The sequence below is a fragment of the Candoia aspera genome, chromosome 11 (genome assembly GCF_035149785.1).
Source record: "Candoia aspera isolate rCanAsp1 chromosome 11, rCanAsp1.hap2, whole genome shotgun sequence".
In the NCBI taxonomy this organism is placed as follows: domain Eukaryota; kingdom Metazoa; phylum Chordata; class Lepidosauria; order Squamata; family Boidae; genus Candoia; species Candoia aspera.
In genome coordinates this window covers 24,891,574-24,915,515 of record NC_086163.1, presented here as the reverse complement: position 1 = coordinate 24,915,515, position 23,942 = coordinate 24,891,574, and the positions used below count along the sequence as shown (strand labels likewise).

At 52.8% G+C, this 23,942-nt stretch overlaps 1 protein-coding gene across 1 annotated transcript; it reads right to left on the bottom strand.

Moving 5' to 3' along the window:
- Positions 1–3,183: 3,183 nt before the first annotated feature.
- SPIRE2 (spire type actin nucleation factor 2) lies at positions 3,184–19,689 on the bottom strand. The gene is made up of 15 exons (XM_063313147.1): positions 19,359–19,689; positions 12,922–12,959; positions 12,082–12,447; positions 9,361–9,438; positions 8,656–8,820; positions 8,244–8,330; positions 7,535–7,658; positions 6,902–7,071; positions 6,336–6,549; positions 5,794–5,936; positions 5,015–5,152; positions 4,864–4,931; positions 4,746–4,773; positions 4,509–4,624; positions 3,184–3,642 (listed from the first exon to the last, which is right to left on the bottom strand). Exons 1-15 carry the CDS (start codon positions 19,672–19,674, stop codon positions 3,438–3,440), a joined length of 2,256 nt encoding a protein of 751 aa, XP_063169217.1. The 5' UTR covers positions 19,675–19,689; the 3' UTR covers positions 3,184–3,437.
- Positions 19,690–23,942: the final 4,253 nt, after the last annotated feature.

Below are 23,942 nucleotides of genomic sequence, written 5' to 3'. Positions count from 1 at the left end.
AGCTACCTCCAACCTCCTCCTTTTCAGCAGTAGAATTTAGGAGACACTTTTGTTGCAGCCAGTATTAAACCATTGGGAATCCTTGTTGATCTACTCAGACTGAGGATATGATTGAGCTTCTGCCTTCTGGAAAGAGAACAAGAAGAGCGGTTGTGGACCAGACCAAAGGCCTGGCTAACCCAGCATTCTCTTCCCATGGTGGGGGGGCTCCTCCTCTCTGGAATGCCAAATGGAGGAACTCTGGGACAGCAAGCATGGCCCCCAAGGCTCCAGTAACCATCTCTTTGGATTAACGTTGCTGTGTAGGTGCTGTGAGAGTGACATGAGTGGGCGGAGGGCAAAACCAGGAGTCCTACCCTAAACAGGTATCAACCAGTCCTTCCACCTGTAGTTCTAGGAAGCATTTTCATCAGCCTGATATCTGAGCACTTCCCTTCCAAACCAGTTTCCCGCCTCCTTGATTAGCCTTCCCTTCAGCCACTAACCGAGGGAACTTGTTACTGCCTAAGGAGCAGGGTTTACAGAGGAACATGTTACTAGGTCTGCTTCACTTTAAATTTTATTTACACCTCTTTAAAGTACACACCGCATATAAAACATTGGCAGAGGAGGGCGAGTGCAAGCAGGACTGACAAGGGGAGGGGAAGCCCCCTCTCTGACACAGCAAGGAGTTTACTGCAGAGGGTGAGCGGCTCAGCACAGCACATGAAGGTCCAGACGGCAGGGCAGGGCAGGGCAGGGCAGGGCGGGCAAAATGTCAAGCAAGCAGATTGGCACAGATGGCAAGAGGAGGAAGAGGAGCCCTAGAACACCATCAGGGGTAGGCCTGGCCATATCACCCCAACCTGCCAAATCCTGACCTCCCTCTTCTGTCCTTGAAATCTTCCTCTCAGTTTCCAATCTCCTCCCCATACCTCCCCCACCCGGTATTTGAGCTTTGCTTTCTAGCCACTTTCTCTCAGTTCTGGGCGAGTCCCTGACCATGGTCTCTCCACCGACTCTGCAGGCAGCCACTGATTGGTTGTACACAGGTTATTTGTGCGCTCAACTGTGTGCAGGTGTGAGTTTCTGGCATGAAGTACTCCCCCCCCCCCCCATGTTAGCCATGGGCACGTGCACTTTGCAAAGTTTGGCATGTTGAATTATTAGATATCTATCCCACCTTTTTAAATAAAACAGCGGGAAACCTACCTAAAACTCCTGCCTCCTCCTGTTTTCCCCACAACCACCACCCTGTGAGGTGGGTTGGGCTGAGACAGAGTGACTGACCCAAAGTCACCCAGCGGGCTTTCATGACTAAGGGAGGCCTAGAACTCACTGTCCCTTGGTTTCTAGGCCAGCACCTTAATCACTACACCAAACTGGCTCTCAGGTTATTTTATTTTATTTTATTTTATTTATTTATTTGATTTCTATAGCCGCCCATCTCAACAAGTGACTCTGGGCGGCTGAGCCCTGCAGTGCTAGGCACAAAACAGCAGCACAAGAGGGAGGCTCATTCCAAAATAGGCTGCTAATGTGGCAGGAGAGAAGGGCGGGGGGCGGGTGATGACATGCAGAAACCAGTGTAGAGGCTCTTCACAAAACCCAAAGGGCACTGCTGAGTCCCTTTCGTCTGAGAAGAGCACAGCAGACCGGCCTAAGGCCTGAACTGGAGAACATCCTCAGAGCTACAAAATGACATTGACTCATTCTTTGTTTTGCTGCAGGACGGTAAAAGCCTAAGGGGCTGTGGCATGGTCCTTCTTGCACTGAAGACCCCCTTTGCAAACACAGTGGATTCCCCGGCCCAAAAACACTATCAGAATTAGTCTCAGAAGGTGCAGCTGGGAGACACAAATGGGGAGGGATGGAAGGCTACTGAGGCCAGCCTGTTCTCTCACACACTCAGCTTGGACAAATATTGAAAGCAGGTTTAGACAAAGTGGACAGCAATGGAGCAAGAACCCGGAGGAGGAGACAACGGGGTTCTTCTGCCCGTCTGGTTGATTCTGCCTCCCCTGCCCCCCATGACATGCCAGTTCGGCATTTCGGATCATTGCCAAATTTTAACCTCTTCTGGGAGACTTCCAGGGGCTAGCTTGTTCCCAGAAAGAGGCACCGAGGCAGGTAGCCCAGGCCCACCTGCAGCAGCCCTAAGCATGGCTGCTCATTCTCCAGCAGCAGCTGGAGCCCCAGCCATGCCCAGGGTGCCTGGATTTGGTCTGGCAGAGGCGGCAGCTCCAGCCAGAACTGGGCCCCTCACAGGAGGGGTGGTCTTGGGCAGGCGGTCCACTTTCCAGGCTTCTATTCCTCCTTTCAAGTCAGTTGTGAAATGGGGACAGAAACCGACTTTTCCATAGGCTCATGCAGGACACTACAGGATGGTTTGCTAAAAATAAGCCTTAAAGTGTCCACCACGTGCCAAGCCACAACACGAGAAGCCACATTGTGGCTAAGTGCCATGTGTGAATGTGGCCCCTGTTGTGCAGGAGCCAAGATTCTTTCATAGACATATGGCCAGTCCAAGCGCCCTCCCCCGCGATCCAGAGATGGTCACCCCTCCCTACGTAAACTCCACAAGTCCCAGCACCTGGGAACGGGTGGTCTCTCTTTAAATGCTTACAAAATTAGGTATTTTATTATTGGATGTACAAATAAGAGACACTCCTGAAACTGTAGAGAGGGAACGAGACGGAAACAGGACTCCTTTTCACAGCCTTTGCAGAGACACACCTTCCTTGATCTGGGGAAAAGACCATGGGCAGGAGGCTAGAGAAGCGATAAGGAGCAGGCCAGCAGCTCCAGAGGATGCGTGCAGCACCAGGCACACAGCTGCAGGTAGTCCTGCGTTCCAAGGCGGTGAGAGGTGGAAAGGAGGGCATCCTTTTGGAGAGCTCTGCAAGAAGGGGCTGGCCAGGATTACAGAGCTTCTCCTGAGCCGTGGGGGAAACAGCTGGCCTTGCCCTGGCAGGTTGCCTCCCTGCCCATGGCGCAGCTGGGCTCCTGGTGCACCAGGACCGCCTTGGCCGGCCTCCCGCGTTGCTCCCTTCCAGAGGAGGAGAGGGGAGGACAGCCAGGCTGGGATGCTTTCAGCACCGTCAGCAAAGTCCTCGTTTGCCAATGAAGGGGGTTGCCATGCCGATCAGCTGAAGCAACTTATCCGCCATATAAATATAGAGTATCTATAAGGGTGTGTGTGTGTGTGTGTGTGTGTGTGTATATATTTATATATGTATGTATATATGTATATGTCCATAAGCAGGCAGGCAGATGTTCTTGGAAGGGGGGGTCAGGCAAGGAAGGCGGGAGGGAGCAGACCCCCAAAGCCCGGGGGCAGCTGGCCGCTTTCCTCTGCCAGAGAGTTGCGGCTGCCAGGCCTTCCCAGAGGCCCCCAGAGCGAGGGCTGGATGCCGTTAGTGGGGGTGGCGGCAGGCTGGGGGGCGCTCCAGGAGCCTCTAGCTGGAGGGGATGTACAGGGACTGGGTCTTGCGGCTCCTGCCCGGCTTGGTGTTGAGGATGTCCATGCTTTTGCGGCTGGAGCTGACGACGTCCGTGACAAACCCGGAGCAGTCACGGCAAACGTCCTTGAGCACCGAACCGTGGGTGTAGATGCAGGGGAACTCCTCCTCCACGCTGCGCCAGCGGGTGCCCTGCAGAGAGCTGGAAGGCAAAAACGGGGTGCTCTGACCAGGGTGCTTGCTCTGGGGGCAGCTGTGCCTGATGCCAGGCCCCCTTCTGTTTAACCAGGGCTGAAGCAACCTCAGCTGACGGGCTAGGCTAGGTTCAAAGTCTGTGGATCCAGCATCAGGAAGAACCTGGGGTTAACCCACTGGTAAACACAGTGAGATTCATAGCTTGCTTTGTGTGATACTCCATAAACCACAGTTTAAACAGTCCTGCCTTAGAGGTAGGTCTGAATCAGGCTCATGCATCACACGGTGGTCAAACTGTGTTCCCTGGCCCTCTGCGATCCTTCAGCAACGTGAAGGGGTTCCATGAGCTGGTCCCATCAACCAGGAGGCCTTTCATGGGCTTTGGATCCCTTCCATTTCTCCAACCAAAGAATCCCCTATCCGAGAATGAGAAGGAGATGTTGGCAGATTTTTGCTGATGTCATATTGAAACCCTTGTTGGTTTGTGTCTTAGTATATTTGGGCAAACACAACTATTGTAGTTTGCAAACCTATTTGGCTCTGGTTCAAACCTCAGGCAGCAGAGAGCTGACGCCCTCTGCCTGCAGGCTGTACCCTCCGGATGTGTTGGGACTGCAGCCCCCAGAATTCCCCTTCCGCTGACTTGGCTGGTTTGGAATTCTGGTAGCTGGAGTCTCAACAGGTCTGGAAATGGAGCTGGAGATGGCTGCCCAAGATGAGTGCAGCAGAAAAGGGATCTATCTGCCGTCTTCGGCCACAGGGGACTCCCTTGCTTTGCGCCTTACGGCTGGCTTGCCGTTGAGCGAGCATCTGTGCGTCCCTAGCAGCTGAGAAGGAAACAGAACACGAAGGAGGAGAAGAGGAGCCGCCTACTGGAAAGCCTCCTGCCGGCGGGCTGCAGGAGCCTTGGCACCCAGTGAGCCGTGCAACGTCTCGAAGCCCAGGGCGTAGACCGGGATATGGGCAAGCTTCTTTGAGGGCATCTTGATCTAGAAAGGCCGAGAAAGAGGATTTCACTGGAGCGCCACCCCACCGGTCACCACGGACCTTCTGGGGGGTGGGGGGGCAGCCGTTGGATTTTGGGCTTGGCTGTCAGGGGAAATCCCTCACCTTCAGACTGCAGGAGCTGCAGACAGACCTGGAAGCAAAGAGGGGAAAGAGAAGACTCAGCCAAGAGCCCTGTTCATCCACTCCAGTGGTCTTCCCAGCCTGGGGCCCCCTTACTCACCTCTTGCAGAAGAGGCAGGTTGGGGGCCAGGAAAACAGCGTAAACTTGGTTCGGCAGCAGCAGCAGCTCTGGGCAACAGAGGGAGAGGCAGTCAGTGCCTCATTCTGAGTGAGCCCTCCCCTCCCCTCCCCAGGAGCCATGCCAGCCTCACCTTCCCTTTCTTCAGGCTGGTGTACAGCTCCTTGCTCTGAACAAACTTCTCCATCTCAGCTGTCACCAGCACCCGGCGCACATTGATCATTTCCTCCACTGTGAGCGCCAGGCTTTCTACAGGGTGGCTGAACTCCTGCTGTTGAGGCCAGAACACGGGAATCAGGGCTGCTCCCTCTGCCCGGTCCAGCTGCCCACCCCCTCCCCCGCATCCCAGGCAGAGGGGGCTGTTCAGTCCTGCTGCCAAGGTGCATGCCCTCCCTCTCTTCTGCTTTGGGAACGCCCCCAGGGCCTGCAACCAGGACTCCAGCAGAAGCGTCCGCCATTGCACCCCCCTTGCTCCACCTGGCAGGTTTCAACAGCCAAAAGAAGCTGAAAATGGTCCAGCTAGTGAGACGCAGAGAAGGGCTGTCTTCCGTTTGGAGAAAAACCACCAAAACATACAGACCCACACAGAATTGGCCCAAAATAGCAAAATGCCAAATTACACCAAGGAAGAGGCTTGGGCGTTCTACCCGCTCAGATTCCAACTCCAGAGAGATGGTGGGGCTGGAGCCCTTGCTTGGGGAAGAAGGCTGAAACCGTCATGGGCAGCAGGATGCCTAAACTCCAGCCTCTGGGAAGTGCCCCTAAAGTTCCTCCAGGTTACCATTTTTTAGCTCATTCATCTTTGGGCCACGTTCCCGGGAGCAGGAGCAGGGGTGGCCCAGGCAGCCTCACACATCAGAGGCCGTGCCGGAAAGCTCGGGCCGAGGAAGCCAGGCCACTTTGGATGCTTACCAGCCACAGATATTTCAAACTCGCATCTGTGACCGGGGCAGAGCCGGCCTCCAAATTCTCCTCCACTGAACTGAGGGCGTCTTGTTTCCGAGGACACGAGCTGACCCGGCAGGGGACTTGGTGGCAGCTGGTCAGGACAGAACCTGGAGGAGAATAGAACGGAAGCCAGCAAGCGTCAGCATCCGCCCAAAGTGGGGCAACGGGCCCTCTTGCGTGGTGAGAGGCAGCTCGTGTGCGTAGCTGAAGGCCAACCCGGAGAGTAAGCAGGAGCCCCGCCCCGCAGACTCTCGCAGCTCCTCCGGCACTGGACGCTCTCCCAGCCACCACACGAATCAGAGGAACTAATTCAGACCCAGGCAGAACTGGCAGACTGCTGCCCCCGTCCATCTTCCCCAGTTCCCGCTCAGTGGAATCCTCCACAGCGTTTAGACCTCTGTGGCTGCAGCTGGTCCCTGGGAAAGGAGGCAAGGAGGGGACCCGTGGAGAGAAGAAGCAGGCAGTAGAGCAAGCCTAGAACGGTGTCATGAAGAAGGTTCACTTGCCCATGTCTTCCATGCTGGTCCATGCAGAGTTCATGGTACCTGAGCGAGGCCTCGGGTCTGACACACCGGGTCTGAAGTACTCCAGGTGGGGCTCGCAGCTCTCACTGTCACGCCGAAAATGGACCAGGTCTTGCTCCGAGAAGGAGCGATCCCGCTTCAGGGGCATCAGGGGGCCAGGCTCCTGGACAGCCTCTGAGCAGGGAGAGTCTTCCTCCTGCGGGAAAGGGAACAGCTCAGCAGGCCTGCAGAAAGGCAAGCCCTCCCACAGGCACAGCTCCTGAACCCATACCAAGAGGTAATCCCAGAATGGCATCTCTGCCCTCAGAGAGGAGCAGCCCTGGCGCCTGGGCATGCATGCACAACTGAGAGACACTGGGAGCCTGGTGCCAATTGTCTCGGTGGGTAGCAGAAGTTGCCAAAGCAGTGGGTTTGGGGCAAAGTAAGGAGGAGAAGAGGAGGTCAGCAGAAGGCCTGGGCCACAAAGTCCGCTCACAGCCCAGTGCCAGTTCCCGCAGGCCAAGGAGCAATTCTTGCCCAGAAACCAGGAGACAAGGCCAAGCTCTTACTTCTGAAACAAACAGCTCCTCCATCTCCGCCAGCGTGGGTGCCTTCAGCAGGACCCTCGGCCTCTGGCGCTGAGGTGGGGCACAGGACTCTGAAACGGAGAGGTTGATGCAAGAGGTCGATTTCATGTTGCTGGAGGAGGCATTCACGAGGCAGGGCAAGGAGCCAAACCCTGGCAGGACAAGAGGAGAGGGCACGGTGTGGCACCAACTGTCTTCTGCGCTGGGCATGTAGGAATGCAACCTGGCCTTCCTCCTGACAACTAGCATTTAGAATAGCCTCGCTTTCCCCAGCCTGGCCCTAGACCTGACACCAAAAGTCAGAGTGGATCAGTGCTGAAATCTGGATGGGGCAGAGAGGCACCTTGACTGTCCTGGCACAAAATGTCTTCCCTTGGAAAGAGTTCCAAATCACTCCAGGTCCCCTCCTGCTACAGTCTCAATTTTTGCTGATTATTTGAAAGAAGTCACAGCTGCATTCTTGGTTTTGGAACATCTTGAGATGTCTGCAGAACTAAACTGTGATTTGGGAGTTTCCCCCAAGACCCAGCAATTTCTTTCCTGCCTTAGCTGTCTCGTCCTAGGAGGGAGCAAACCGGTCCTCTCTAGCTTCCCCCTTTTTAAGGACAGACACACCTCTCTGGTTCTGGCGCTGCAGCTCCACGGGCCGAAGCTTCCGTTCCTGCTTGATCTCCTCCAGGATCTTTTCATGGAGCGTCCTCTGCTGCTGAGGCATGGGGCGCAGTCTGCGCTCAGAAGCCTGCAGTGGGGTTGGGAAGCCAGAGAGCACGTTCCAAAGGGCTGTTCTCTTCCGACTTTGGAACCGGAGACGCATCTTGATGCCACAGAAATAGGTCCCCTGGGTGTGGCATTCCAGATGTTACTGAATCACAGCTCCCACCAACCCAAGCTAGCATGCTATACCGGACCATGCCATTCAGTAACGTTCCGTTGCTGGGGAGCAGAGAGTGAACAGGCTCAAAGGCCCCGCTCTTCAGAGCGAGGAACGCTGGCCAGTTATTGACCTAGAGATTCCAGCAATCCGGCTCTGCCTGTCCGGAACACCCCTTGTCCAATTCACAAAGCAGCCCCAGCAGCTGTTTGCAGAAAAATAATTTCCTGTTTGGCAATCAAGGCAAGTAACATTCTCAAATAAATGATAGAGTATTAGAAGTGGTAAAAGCAGCTGATCATTGGTAGAGCCCCCAAGGTCTGGCTAAAGGGGAAGGACCTCATTTCTGAAAGTGGAAGGTATATTCCATAGCTCTGAAAATGCGGGGGAATATTTTGCCCCGAAGACCCTTTCAGTCCCCCAATACCCCAGTAGGGCAGAAACTTGGCTGACCTGTCTCAGAGGTGGACGGGATCTTATGAAATCCAAAATGAGTTCGTGAGCATCCTTCTTCACCCTGGGTGGAATGTCACCATCCACCTGATGGATACCCATAAGGAAGAATTAGCAGCAGCTCCTCCTGTTCTCCAGGAGCCTTTAGTTACTTGGGACAGACTTTAATTTTGGTTCCTTCCAAAGTCCTGCTCATCTTGTCTGCCTTTGGGAATGGCTTCTATACGTTTCAGGGGAAGAGTTGCTAACACCCCATTTTAAATGAGATAAGGGGATGCCTCGTGCTCGGCTCTAGGGCCCAGGCCTGCGAGTGCAGATCCATAGGAACAGGGAGGCACCAGAGAGTTGCAGAGCTGTGCCAGGGCCTGCCTGGCAGCACAAGGGGGGGAGGTGAGGTCCCTGTTCCTCTCACCATGACCTTGCGGAGCTTATAGTTGCGGGCTCGGATGTCCTGCATCAGCATCTCAAATGGCGTCAGCTGGTATTCTGTAGGCAGGGGGTCAAACTGTTTCTGCTGGACCTTCTTGAGCTTCACACCGTTCCGAAGTTCTCGCATGAGCTGGACCCAGAGCCGAGCCTGTAAGCCCCAAAGCAACAATGCCACCACGACCAAGGTTTTCCCCAAGCCGTGCTCAAGCCAGAAGAGATGCCAGGGACGCATGCTCCGAGAAGCCAGTCCTCCTTCCAAGTTTCTCTGAGTCACGCAACGCTCAGCCAGCGCGACTAAATGGACTCTCCCTCCCACAGGCGGTGGAGATCTCACCACAGGCAGCCCTGTGCGGCTGTGCTCAAGGCCAAACCTCAGCCATGATGTGGCATTATTCTACCTATTTCCATACCTATGGAAATGAGCATGTGAGGAGAACCAATGTTTGCAGACGTGTGTAAAAAAAAACACCAAATTGTCACTGAGCTTAAAAGCTCAAGTCAGGTGCAAACCTAGAGCAGCGAGGGAAGAGGATTGATCTCTCTTCCCTCCATTCCTCTTCTTCTTTCTTGAGGAGAACTAGTTCTCCACCTGGAATATTTCTATCCCAGCCCCACCCAGAGGGACTCCAGGGTGCCTGATGAAAGCACACCTCAGCTCTCCTCCCCGTTTTCCAGCCCTGCTCCGTACCCAGTCCGTGTTCCTCAGGTTATCAAGATCTGCTGCCGATCGGTCCCTCAGCTCTTCATCCTTCAGCCTGGTCAGCATCTGCACATCCCAAGACCCAGAAACAGATTAGCCTTTCCTGTCTCCATTGTCCACGGCAGCTGAGCTTGCGTTAATTGCTGCATAAAAGTTAGTTTTGACTGTGATTAGTTAACTGAAAAAGGCAGTCCCCTAATGACAGAGAGGGGCCACCCAACACTGGATTTGGGCTGCTGGGGTGATTAAGTCCTTATCCAGCTGGCTCTTTTGTGCAAATAAGGAACTGGGAACAAGAACCAGAAATTCTCCATGTGGGAGACAGAGTCTGACTGGTAGTTGTCACGCTATGCGCAAGGGCCGCAGGGACCAGGACTAGAAGCAGAGGGGGGTGGGCGGGCAGAGTAGCTCTTTCCAAAAACAATCCATAGCTATCAGCCATTCTTCCCAAAAATGTGTGGCTCTCAGTCCTTAGCATGCACAGGTGGGAGAAAAAGGCGGAGAGCTTGACCCTTGACTTTCCTGCATGCGTGCGTGGCTTGAGTCTTGCAATTTGCAGTTGCTGGTTTTCTTTGCACTAACAGCTTTTCTAGTAACGGTAACAAAAGTAGCTGCATCCTTGAATCTCTGCCTGCCAGCCTTCCGGCTGAAGCAACAGCCTGGGGGAAGCCAGGCAGCTTCTGTGTAGAGCAGTGTGCCTCAGCCTCAGTAACTTTAGGATGTGTGGCCTTCAACTCCCAGAATCCCCCAGCTGGCAAAGATCTCCTTGCAAAGGTCCCCTTGCAAAGATAGATGAATCTATATCTAACCTTCCCAGCATCTGAGGGCACATGGTGCAACACTCTCACCTCTAATTTTTATAATTTATTCCATCACCCTGCCTTTCTCACTTCCACGATGAGACTTCAGAATAGAATGTATTCCCTGAGCGAGTATTTAGGAGGGTGGTGGAAATCGCTTCTCCATGAACTCCTGGAAAACAGTACGCTCCCTGATGAATGCTGGGCTGGAGAGTCCCTAATTAGCAGCGCTCATTAGCCACTCCAGGCTCCTCCTGAGAGGCCCACAGAGCAAGCCCACCGAGATTCGTGGGTTTGGCAGGCCCCAGGCAGCAGCCCTGCCCGCCTCCATCTCAGGAGGATCTTTTTTCGGCTACATCCTCAGGAGGGGGAAGAGCAGAGCGTCCTGTGGAGCCTCCTCTGTTCCACGGAGACAGACCCTGCCAAAGAAATGTGACAGCGTCCACCCTCTCCCTCCTTCCCAGCTGGGCAGAGAAGGGACACTGACCGGGGGCCCAGTTCTAGAGACGAGACCTGCAGGAAGGCAGCAGAGACTCCCCCTGCTTTGCTACAGATGGGAGGGCAGGAACCACAGGGCCGGTGGCTCACCAGGAAGTGGTGCACGGCCTGCTCAGCTGCCACAGGCAAGGCAGAGTTCCTGCAGCACCTGCAGAGTCCGGGTGGTGCATTGCCATGGCTCAGCTGAGCAGCAGCAGCTCAGTGAGACAGGTCAGGAGCTGCCCGCCTCCTTGGCACTCGCAGCAGGCGACAGGGCCAAAGCGCGCTGGGATGGATCAGGCTGAGGTTCAGTGGAACTGAATCTGCCTGTCTGGTCTGGTTCTTGGGCGGGGAGCTACTGAGAATTCTCCCCGATGAGGAGGAGGAGATGGACCAGATGACGGGCCTTCTCTGGGGCAGCTCCTCTTTCTGAAGCATCCCTCCCTGAGATGCAAGGGCTGCTTCTCCCCACAACTATTTTGTACACAGTTAAAATCAGTACTATTCCCACAAGTCCTTGGCCCAGCTGATCTCCCAGCTGTGGGTCATTTCAGCCCTCTTGGTTATTTTATTTCTCTTCCTTGCTGCTGAGAGATTTCTACTCCACCCGGAGTCCTGTGGGGCCAGGATGGCTCAGAAATGCTGCTAAATAAAAGAAATACAATTTGCCATTATCCCCAGAAGCTGAGCATGCAGTTCAACAGCCTGGCATACAAGCCCAGCCAGAGCAACTCCGTGGGCACAAAAGGGCCTTCTTAGCAGCAGGCCAGCTGCTCTGGAGATGGGGAGGCTCTCGCTTTCTAGGGGAATAAGGTACAGGTAATCCTCGCTTAACAACCACAATTGGGACAGGCATTTTGGTTGCTAAGTGAAGCAGTCATTAAGTGAATCCCACCCGATTTTATGACCTTTTTTGTGGCAATCATTAAGCAAATCACGTGGTTCCCCATTGATTTTGCTTGCCAGAAGCTGACCAGAAAGGTCACAAATGATGATCACGTGACCAAGGGATGCTGTGACAGTCATAAATGCGAAGCTGTTGCGAAGTGCCCAAATTGTGATCATGTGACTGCGGAGACGCTGTGACAGTCGTAAGCACGAGGACCATTCGCAAGTCATTTTTTCCAGCACTGTTGTAAGTCCAAACCATCACTAAACAAATGGTGTTAAGCAATGACTACCTGTAACTTCTTGGCAGATCCCTGAAGATGCAGGGCTGGGCCATCCTCCCCACCCTCCCCAAGGGTTGTCTTCCCAGTCTGGTGCCCCCAGATGGATCGGGGCGGCAGCCGTGAACAGGAGGCTCAGCGAGCCCAGGTTCTGCTGCAAATCAAGGCCTCAGGAAAGCTGGAACCCAGGCGGTTGCCAAACGCTCACTTGCCCATCAAGGGCAATGCGTCGGGAGTCGCAACCCGGGCGAGGCATCACTCACTTCCTTGGCATCCCGGATCTTGGCCAGAAAGGCCTTCAGCTCCACCGTCTCGAGGAACAGCGCCCGGCACACCGCCTGGTAGTGGGCCTGGGCCTCCTGGGGCTGGGAGAGGCGGCTTGCACAGAGCCGCAGCACTTGGCTGAAAGTGCGAACCGCGCTTAGGTGCCCCTCGGCCACTGCCTCTTCCTCGTCCTCCTGCCCGCTGTAGCCTTCGTCCGCAGCGCTGCCGCCCCCACTGTCCTTGGCATCGCTGTTGGTCATCAGGTCGATGAGCCGCTCCAGCTCGGGACTCAGCTCACGCTCCTCGTTCTCCTCCAGGCCCCAGTCGAGGGCCCGGTAGATGACGAAGCCCAGGGACTGCACCATCTGCAGAGAAGGGAAAGACAGGCGCAGCTTGGTTGATATCCAGGGTCCGTTTTCTTCCAGGGAGCGTTAAATAACTCTCTCTCATCCACACAGGCACAGAGCAAGCTTAAGAACTGCTTCCTGGAGGCTGGCATCAGGGAGGGCCCGCCGAGTGTGGTGCCCTCGGGGGATGGGTGGGGACAGTGGCCGCTGCCAGGCGGCTGCACTGAGGCCAGGGGAGGTGCCAGGGTGCGTGGACCACAACGGCTTCTGGGAGAGGTGACAAAACGGGTCATCTGTTCTGCACAGGCTGAAGTTTTCTGTAATTGACAACACTTTGCTAGCAAAAGAGGCATAACTTCTCTGCTTACCGGCGGAGGAAGGCTCAATAAACACCTTTTTAACAGAATGTTGGCGGGGGGGGGGTTACCAGATTTACCCGGTTCCAGAGGCCTGTAAGGAAGAGAACAGGGGCTTTCCGCAGGGCTTTCCTACCTGTGCTTCAGCCGCAGGCATCAGGGTCAGGGGAAGCTCTGCAAGGAGATGACAGCATTAGAAGACGCCAGTCCAGGGAGGCAGAGAGTGCCAGGCATTCTCAACTTCAGGCAAGTTCGTGTACCACCCCCATATCCGAGCCCATCCTAGGCCTGAGAGCTGAGCCAGAACCGGGCAGGTTCCACAAAGTCCTCCCTTCTCAAACTTGAGCCCCTGCCTTTTGGCACAAGGGCAGAGATGCCAACTGGGTAGCGTCAGCTTTGGGTTGGTTAAATGGGGAATGTCACTGTATGTTGTGTTTGTCACACAGAGGCCAGGTATTCACAGAACGAGTGTGCCTGCATGTGCAGATGGGAATTCTCTTCCTGGCTCAGTTAATGCAAGTGGCATTCGCATGTCAGTGTCCTGCATGCAAGGCGTTTCTTTGTCCACCAGCATAAAATATCAGGAGGGTGGGTGGGAGGGAGCTCTGAGAGGAAAGGAAAAATACAGGAGGCTGGAATTTGCAAACAGAAGAGGAAAAGAAAAACAAGACAGATTTTAGCTGGGGTAAATACTATGGAAAGAGTAACTACTTGTAAAAACAGATCTTGTAAAATACTTGCAGAAGCAGCTTTCTTGGTGCATACTGAAATAAGAATTTAAGAACAGTCTGGAAGCTATCTATCTAACATATGCATGTACACACAGCCAGTTCAGACCCCCATTTCCCAATCAATGAGACACTTAAAGACCCAAATGGCTCTCTCAGGAGATGCCAAGATGTCCAACAGCCCCATTTCACAGATGTGCTTCATCTCTTGGGACCTTTAGGCATAAAAGTGCACGGATGAAAATGTGTGTTTGTATCTATGGAGATCTCTCTCCCTTTCTCTCTCTCCAAATAAACCCAACTCTTCTGTCTAACTGCTATCTCAGTCCTGGGACCAGGAGATGATGGGAAATGACACTGAAAGAAGATTCTAGAGGTCACCCTTTTCTGGAGAGAATTGCATGGATTGCAATCGATAAACTGAAGTTTGGTGTGCACACACACACACACACAGATTCCAGACCATTAGGAGAAAGCAGAGAACCACTTAATGCAGTAGGCAAGCAGGGCTAAGTCCTTAGCAACCTCCTCTTCCACCCACTGACATCACACAGAGCCAAGGCCGGTGGGGCAGAGCTGCCTTTGCAGCTGTACCAGCTTCGAACGATCTGAGGCTCAGCAACCAACTGTCAGCCGCTGCAAGGCATCTCATGGATATCAAACGTTTTCCCAGGATGCTGCAGAGGTAGAACTTCATAAATTCAGCAGGGAAGCAAAGCAGCAGCAGCCCAAATTCCCAGCCCTGTAAATTGGCCCCAGAGCCAGTCCAAGACCTGTGTCCCCCATGCGTAGCATCCCCCATATTCCATCCTCACCTAGTTCCAGTCCTGCCAGAAGGCAGGCCCTGAAGGACAAGGGGCTAAGCTGGAAGGGTTGCAGTTGGTGTTTGACACACACTGCTCTGATGGGGACAGACCACAGTGACAGTTCCTCCGTGGCGCCAAAAGAACAAAGAGGTCCAGGGACCATGACTCTGCTTTGGAATGGGTTAACGCAGGTAGAAACAGGTTGTATCCCTTTAGAGTGACGTAGGACTCTCCCGGTTTACACAGTACCCTGAACCTTCCTGTGGTTTGTTTGATCTGGCTTAGCAAGCGTTGAAAACCCAGCCACTGTGGTTAGTAAGGCATGATTTATGGCTTAATGCAATATACAAACCCAGCAAATCATGCTTCACTCAATAAAACAACTTATGGCTGAAGGTAATGTAAGAACCAATTATTCTACAGGTAGGTGGGGAATCAATCTAGCCAACATAATTGAAGTTTGGTCCATATAATTAGTACACAGAGCCAGGTTAATGTGCTGGTTAAAGGCACCGGAATAGGAGAACTGGGAGGCTGTGAGTTGGCTAAGGCATGAAGCCAACTAGGTGACTCTGGGCCCGTCCCTCTCTCGCAGCCCTCGGAAGAAAGCAAGGGCAAACCACATCTGAAAATGCTGCCAAGAAAATTTCAGAGACCTGTCCGGGCAGTCACTGGGAGTCAAGACTGACTTGAAGGCTCACACACACAATAAAATAAAGATACCAAAAAGACAGAGGTTCATTTGTGTCAGAGACTTCAGCCCCATTTCTACACCCGCACCAGCACATAGCTCGTTAGTATGCAAAGTAATCCAAAGAATACCTCTGAGCATGTTGCAAATTCTTTTACCTTCCCAACTGCCTGGCACAGGGGCAGATGCCAAGGTTTCCAAGCATGCTGGGCCTTAGCAATTCTCCTGAGACATCCACTATTGTGGTTTCCTTCCTGCCTGGGAAGCCAATGGCAAGCAGTGGGACACCCCTACATTAAAGCTGGCCTTACTCTGTTGAATTGTTGTGACATACTTGGCACCTCCAACACAATTCCCTTTCAGTACATTTCCAAAGCTCTCAGATGGAAGCAGGTGGCACTTAGCAGTGATGTGTGCAAAAGGTTAATGGGACCTCACACAGCTCAGTGCTCAGAGAAGCCTATGAGTAATGTCATAAGGAAGGGTGGGAACGTATATCTCCAACTCATGTTTGAATCTCTATCACCTGTTCTAATTCACATTCTTAAACTAATCAAAATTTAGTTGTCCTTTGGAATGTATGGTTCCTTGAATCTTAACCATTCAATTTACCAAAAAAAAAAGTATTTTAAGAAAAAAGCTGTACAAAATGGATATATGCCTTAAATTAGGAGAATTTTGTTTTCAAGAACTACGCATTAGGCAAAACTGAAGAAAAATGCATAAATTTGGAAAAGTGGGTACCACAATATAAATTGAATAAATAAATAAAATAGATACATTTTTGGGCAGGCTTTAAAAAGAAGAACCTCAAGCAGTGAACCAGGATTCACAAAAATGTAAATGGAGTGCAGCTGATGCATTTGCCCGTTCCTGATGATGCGCTGCATGCATTTTGATCCATGAGCACACTTGCTATGAGGCTGGGAAGCCAGGAGCAGCACTGCCTGGGACGGAGGACCTTCTCTGCAGCAGCAGAGATCCCATCGATCTGCTGCTTGGGGAATCGTCAAGCGGATGCACTGTTGGGCTCCTCCCCACTAAGGAGACATCAACTCTGCCTGCAGGCAGGGATCTCTTGGCTGGAATGATTCAAAGGCACCAGCAAAGAAAGCCACTAAGTTAGTGACCCTCAACTGCTGGCCATGGTCATAACTCATCTGCTAGGCTTTGGGTATAGTGCAGAACCGGATGGACCAGTTCTAACGGAAGGCTGTGCTGCCCTGCTAAGTAAATATTATCAGAAGCAGCAGCAGCAGCAGCAGCAGCAGCAGCAGCCCAAGCTGCATCCTGTACAAGGGCAGAAGCAAAGATCCACCTAAGGACCAAGGTTTCTGGCCTCTCCGCTGCACCAGCAGTCCTCTTGTCATTGCAATTCGCGCATTTGACTTCACACTGTTCCTCTGTGAAACTCATATCAAGCTTTTCACAGGCAATTTAGAACAGAGGGACAGGCAGCAATTACCTCTCCTGGGTGTTGTTGTTTTTTAATTTAACTCTCTTTGGATTAACAGGCGAGATTGGTACTCTGAAATAAAACGATGAAATGAAAGCATTTGCCTTGCACCAGGGAGACAATGAAATACAGATGCAGGGCTGAAGACTGGCTAAACTAAGGATTAAGCCCAAGAGGAAGAAATTAGAGTGGCAATTGGCAGCAAAACCAATTTAGCAACAGGAAGAAGGAAAAGGTGGTGGTCATGGAAGAGGAAAGGGGATGTGGGGGTGAAGGAAGGGCACAGAAACATTTGACTGCATGAACAGAAAAGTCAGGCCTGTTTCTGACAAGTAGTGGTATCTAGCTCTCTCCACTGAGTTCTCTCCAGCTTTATTAAGCACAGTTCCAGCAACCCCAACCAATAGAAATGGATTAGAAATCTACTTGTAACTTTTCTGCAAAAGTAGTCGCCATTAGATGCAAATACATTCCTTACAGGTTTGCCCAAGTCAGCTTACTATAAGCCTTAAGGCTGGTTTTGAAGCTCAGATTGGAGAAGGCAAGAAAGAGGATGTATTGAGGGTGGCACCACAGCTGCAAAAATCTCTCCTTGGGAAAATCCTCCAAACCTTCCTCCCTTGATATTTTTAGACAGACTGCATGTTCCACAATGTTGTTGCAGCAAAGAAACATACATACAAACTAAGTATTATGGCACCACCCTCTGCAAACAGTTCAGCTCTTTAAATGCATGAAGGAGACTAAGATGGCAGCAGGGACATGGATATGCCCAGTCTTGCCAACAGATTCTGGAAGAAAAGAGATTAACTAGGCAAGCACTAAAAATGAGAAAGACGCTCAAGGTAGTGTCTAATAATCAGAATGTTTCAACATGAATTCAAAGCAAACTCAGGTACAAGCAACTGAGTCCAGTTCAGACCCGGAGCATCAAATGTTTGCAGAGAAGGGAGTTTTGGTGAACCTGGTTGGTGTGGATAATCCTTAAGCCCCCTATTACTTGATACAGACAGCCTGTGTGCATGCCCATCTGGGGATCTAGGCTGGTAAAAGGAACCCCAAATAGGATAAAAATTGCACGCAGATATTTCTTTAGTTCATTGCATCCGTTGCAAATCATGGAGTTTTAAAAAAGAAGGTGGCAGTCCTGATCAGCGAGCTGTCTTTGTTCTAAGGTTGGCTTTACAAGCTACACTAAGGGAAATAAAAGATTGTTTTGATGCTTTAGGCCATGTTTGCTGAATAAACCACAGGTGACTGGGTTCACACAATAGTTAAACCAGCCATGATTTAGTGTTCTGTGAGGACCCAAGTCTACGTCTGCAGAAACATACTGCAAAAAACGCATAAATGGAACGGCTTCTGAAGAGGAGGCTGGAGTCTAAAATCCAGCGGTGAGGCTCACAGACCCCACAGCAAGTGATGACGACATCGATAGGAGGGCATCTGTGCACCCTGCTTGTCCTTCAGTGGGTGTCCTTCTTCTGACATTTGAATGACCTGCTGAATGTTAGCACTGCAACTGCGGAGTGCCTTCCTCAAAGAAGGTTGCCTGGGCATTCCACATTTACCTTCAGACCTTTTCTCTCACCTCCACACCAGGTAATAAACCCTCATCTTTCAGAAAATGTTCTGGGTTAACATTATTTTGTAATTAAAACACTCTGTAATGTTAAGGCCTCATAAATCACCATGGGATATTCTCCACAGTTCTCACCTCCTGTCCTAAACCCCCAGCCTGGATTTAAGGCATGAGCATTGCTGTCGAGAATGTTTCCCTGCTGCATTTCAGGGAAGCTGAGGAAGAGCCCCATCGTGGCTGCGGCTTCAAGCACAGGCCTCTCCTTGCTGGCCATGTGCCTGGCCAGGCAACCGTTAGCATTCAAGCTTGGTCACCCGAGACCCAGGCTTGCCACCTGTCCAAGCTTCTTTCTCTGGGACTAGACCACTTCACTCCCCTGGAGCAGGACCCTCTTCAAGGCCCCTCTTGCCCTTCCTCAGAAGCCCTCAGATTAAGGCCCCATGGACTGCCCCTGCTTCAGACACAAGAGGCCGTGTAAAGCAAGAAACCCTCTGTTTTGGCACCAGCAGTTGGTGGAATTACACACTTCAGACACATGACAAAGAGACAAAAGAGGCACCTTTGACCTCTGTGCTCACGCAATAAAGATAATAAACTGCTCATTGCAAACTAAATCCCCACCCAGCTCACTGGGGCAAAGGGACACATCCACACAGGGGTAGCTGAGGAGAAAGAAGGGAAGGAAGAGAGAGGCGGCTTTCCAAAAACCGAAAGAGAAATCTGTGACACGGCTTAAGGAAGGGGTCCTCGATCGCACTGCTCCGTGTCCCTCACCCAGAGAACCTGCGAAACAGCTCGCTATTTTCCTCATTGCTTGGGGCAACCCCCCCCACCCCATGCTAACTTCTGCCGTCCCTCCAGCTGCCACAAGGGGTCTTCAGGCCCAGCTGATCTCAGGGAATTGCTTTGGGAACCCTAAGTACCCAAACTCGGAAATGTCTTACCCCATATTGAGAATTCTGCAGGGGGAAAAAAGAGAACCCTAAAAAGGGGCAAAACACCTTCAACGCTAAAGCAGCATTTGACGGTCCAGGAGACCAGGCCGCCTGGGGGACAGCAGGCGGAGGAGGGTGCTGGGCTCAACCCCGCGTCCGTCTGTTCAGGCAAGGGAGGGCGCTTTCCCGGGGGGAGGGGTCGCTTCTTTGCCCTTCCGCGGATGAGCCTGGACTTTCTAGGGGACAGGAGACCCGATCCCCCAAGGGCTCTCGGTTCCTGCGCGCAGCGCCCCCGTCGACCTTCCTCTGCCGGCCCCGCGCCCTCTTGAGATGCGGGACGCCATTCCCCCCGCCGACCTCCCCCTCCGCACTCACCAGCCTCGCCGTATTCGCCGCGGGCGGAGACGGCGCCGTCCTTGTGCAGGCGGAGATCGGCGGTGTCGCGGAGGCGTCCGGCCGGTCCCCAGCGGCGGCGGTGCCGCCCTTCCTCCGCGCCCGGCGGCGGCGGGTCCGGCTGGAGCAGCCCGCGGCAGCATTGGAAGCAGACGGCCCACGCCTGCTCCTCGTTGACCGGCTGCTCGTAGGCCTTCAGCACCTCCTCCAGGGACAGCTCCTCCGCCGGGCGCCCCGCCGCGCCGCTCCCCTCGCCCGGCGCGGCCGCGGCCGCGGCCCCGGCTCCCGCTCGCGCCATGGCCGCGCCTCCATCATCGGCTCCTCGCGCCGAGGTCCATTGCGGCGGCGGCGGCGGCGTCGACGTTGCTGCTGCTCTTACCGCTGCCGCCGCCGGCGGGCACCCTGAGGAGGAGGAGGAGGGGGAGGGGAGGGGGAGGAGCGGGAGGAGACGAGGAGGGGGAGGGGAAGAGGGTTGAGCTCAGCCGGCCGCGCCGCCGCCTTGTCACACCGCCCTCCGCGGCTTGGGGCCAGCCGGGGACCGTGCCGGGGCCGAATGCGACTCTGCCAGGGATGGCGGCGCAGCCCGAACGCCGCAGAGCAGGGCCGCCCCTGAGAGCACGCAGAGCGCTCGCCCCCCCCCGCGCCGGGAGGCTCCGCTTCCGGACGGCCTCGAGCCTGCAGGGCGGCGTCCGGCGTAATTTCGCCTTTTCGGCCTTTTTCACGAGGAAACGCCCAGGGCTCGGCCCGGAAAGATGCGGAGGGGGTCTCCTTCCGAGCATCCGCAGAGTGAACTTTGGGTAGAGATTATGCGACTCCCAGTAGGTGGGCTTCGCTGCCCGTGCGGAATAGCCGGCGGGCTCGAACCTTGGGAGGACGGCGAAGGGAACTGGGCGAACGCGCAGGCAGGGCCGCAACTGGGGTCTGGGTCACCCGGGGCAAACATGGATTCCGCGCCCATTTTGGCGCCCCCCAGCACGGCGCCCAGGGCACATGCCCCGCTTGCCCGCCCCCCCCCCCCCCAGTTGCGGCCCTGCCCGCAGGTCGGCAGCAGAGGCGCCTCCTCCAGAGGTAGCCCGGGCCTCTGCTAGCCGCTCGCAGAGTAGCCTTCAGGCGCCAGTTATGTGCCCCCGGGAGGACACGGGAAAGCCTCGCTAGTCCGCAGTCCTACCCGGACTTACTCGGGAGTAAGCATCACAGGGGCGCTTGCTTCTGAGTAAGTCCGATTTTGGGTGGGAGGCACCTGGAACGCATTTCGGTTTCGTCTCAAGAACGATTCGGGAAGGTGGGGTGTGAAATCAACAACACTGCCCCATCCCCGAATCACACAGCAACATCTAATGGGGGCCGGCAGGGGAGGAAAATCTGACCTTCCGACTTGGGGTGCTCAAGTCTGGCTGCAGCTACTGGCTTGGAGCCTCTTTTATGGAATAGGAGACACAGTCACGGCTGGATTCACACGTGATTTTTTGTTCTCCGGGGAGGGATTCACACTCCACACTAATCCAAAACCAAACAAATTGTACCTGGACTTAGTAGGAACAGTGAGCTCTCTTAGTCTCTGGTAGTACCTTTTCAGACCATCACATTTTATTACAGGGAAGAACTTTTGTGAAGTGTGGCTCCATTTCGTGAAAGCCAGTGCCTAATAAAACGTGTTAGTCTGGAGAGGTGCTATCAGACCCCTTCGGATCAGTAGGAACAGGGAAAGCACTCTGCACGTGCTCTGAAGCACCAGCCTTGTAAAGCAGATTCTAAGAGAGGGCAAACACTTCTTCCAGGGTGGGGCTTGTCGGGTTAGATTTCAGGCTGTGCCTGTGAGCCTGGGGTGTCTGTAATGGCAGTGGTAGAGTTGGAAAGGCTGCAGGGAAGGGCCCAGGGACTTACCTGCCCTGCGTGGCTTTTTCCCCCAGCAGCTGAGACCTGTCCTCCCTCCTTCCCAAATAATTGGGAGTGCTGTTTTTTCAAAGGGAGGTCAGCCAAAGGCAAGGCCCCAGGGAGGGGAGGAAGAAGGCGCAGCAATCCTGGAGCAAACTAATCCTAGCCTATTAATCCCTTAAGACACATTCCAGGAAAAACTCACTTTAAACCACATTTCCTACACCTGCAGGGAAAAGGACTAAACCTTCAGAAACACAACTCCAGACTGGCTGCTATTAGAAACAACGGGGAGAAGAAGAGCCAGATAAACAACAGGGTTGCTTCCCTACAGAAAAAGAAAAATTGTTCAGGGCTCTTCCCCACCCACCACAGAGAGATTCCTTCTCTTGCTATTCCAGTAATAACATTTTGTTGCTAGGAAGGTGCAGCCTCTGTTAACAGTAACAGCAGCGTGTCTCTGTGTGTACACATAAACACACTCAGCAGCCTGTACTGCACCATACCAGTTAAGAGCATTTTTAAGCTCAAGACAGAAGAGCCAATGTAGCTCTTCAAAGCCCCCAGCTTGTCCTCTACAAGTAGTCCTCATTTAATAACCAGTCGTTTAGTGACAGTTTGGACTTACAACAGTGTTGAAAGAATGATGACTGGTTCTCACACTTGTGACCGTCACAGTGTCCTGTGGTCATGTGATCACGATTTGGGCGCTTGGCAATCAGTGTGCATTTATGACTGTTGCAGTGTCTCGTGGTCACAAGATTGCCACTTTTGACCTTTCAGGCTGGCTTTTGGCCAGCAAAATCAGTGGGGAACTGTGTGATTCACTTAACCACCATGTGGTTTGCTTAATGCCTGTGGTGATTCACTTAATGACCGCGGCATAAAAAGGTCATAAAATTGGGTTGGATTTGCTTAATAACCACTTCACTTAGCAACCAAAATTCCAGTCCCAATTGTGGTCATTAAGTGAGGACTACCTGTACACAGTTGTTCCAGTTTTGTAACCAAGATATTTGAAAATTACACACATGTCCTTTGCAATACAAACTTAAAAAAAAAACCAACTGATTGATTTTCAATATCCCAGAACCAAACTCTTAATATCACATACCTAAACAAGGTTCCATTAAAAGTCTTTCCTACAAAGACCAAACCGACAACTCTCTGCTGCTCTTGCTGAGATTTTCTGTTGGACAAAGAGGAGGAGGTTAATAAACAAAATCCCCCTGCTGATTAGTGGGAGAGATGGGAAATGGGGCATAATCACAATGTTAAAGAAACAGACAACTCCTAAGCAAGTGAAATTGGCTGAGTCAGACAAGGAGGAGGGACATTCAACCTTCCCCTTTAACAGCCCAGGGAGTAGATTTTTTTTATCCTGCCTTTATCATTTTTATAAATAACCCAAGGCAGGGAACATACCTAACAATTCTTCCTCCTCCTGTTTTCCTCACAACAACCCTGTGAGGTGAGTTGGGCTGAGACAGAGTGACTGGCCCAAGGTCACCCAGCTGGCCTTCATGCCTAAGGCAGGACTAGAACTCACAGCCTCCCGGTTTCTAGCCTAGTGCCTGAACCACTAGACCAAGCTGGCTATAGATTGGTCTCTAAAAGATCAGATCCCCTTCAAATGCAAAAATCAGGTGGTCCATGGGGGACTCACCCTCTCCCCCATAGTTCTTTGCCTCTGTCACTTGTGATGTTTTAGTGCAGCTTCCCCACTGGGAAATCCTGGGACACCCCACCCCCCCTTGAACTACAACTGCATCGCTCCCAGCCAAAAAGGGCTTCCAGGATGGAGAAAGCTAGACTAACCAGCTTAATATGCAGATAATTTATTTAGAAGTTTTGATGTTACCACCCTATTTTCTATTTTGCAGTTTGTTTTTATGTTGTAAGCCACTGGGAGTCTTAGATAAGTGGAAAATTGAGAATTGCGATAATAATAATAGAAATTATCTATTAGTGGCTTATGTTTTCTAAAAGTGTGCTCAAAATGCAGGAGAGGGAAAACATCGTTTGAGGACTGTGTATACTCTGCCTTTAACTATCACAGTGGAGGGAGAAGTGATGCTTTGTTGTTACCATCAGCATCTGGAAAAACATAATGCTTAGGCTCTTTCTGACAATTAAGACAAGCAGCAAGTGCCACATGTGTGTCTGGGTCAGTAAGGTGGGATCACAGCAAATCTGGTAAGGGGATGTTTTTAGCCTAAACTGTGGTGCATTCTTCTGGCCTGGAAGCTTCACCCAAACCTTTCCAAGCTAGATCTCTCTCTCTCTCTCTCTCTCTCTCTCTTTCTCACACACACACACACACGCACACACCAGCCTAGATGCAGCCCCTTCCTTGCTTTCTTGCTTTTGGACTCAGACCCCGGCTTCCATTTCCTCTAGACTTCAGAACCCGGAGTGCAGCCCCACTGGCTGGACACTGCCCCCGCCTTTCTGCCTCCGAGGCCCAGCCAGGAGGAGCCCTTACTTCCCTATAATCGGGAGCCCAGGGGAGGCTGTTACTCTCTCTCTTTCCTGGGGGCTAAAAGAGAAAAGAGGGTTTTTTCCTTGTCCCCTCAGAAGTTGTGGGGAGGGGAAATGGAGCTGCCAGAATGGTGGAAGAGGCTGCGAGTTTGGCGACAGATCAAATCCACCTGGAGAGGCCTGGAGCTGGGCCGTGCAGGCAGCAGAGAA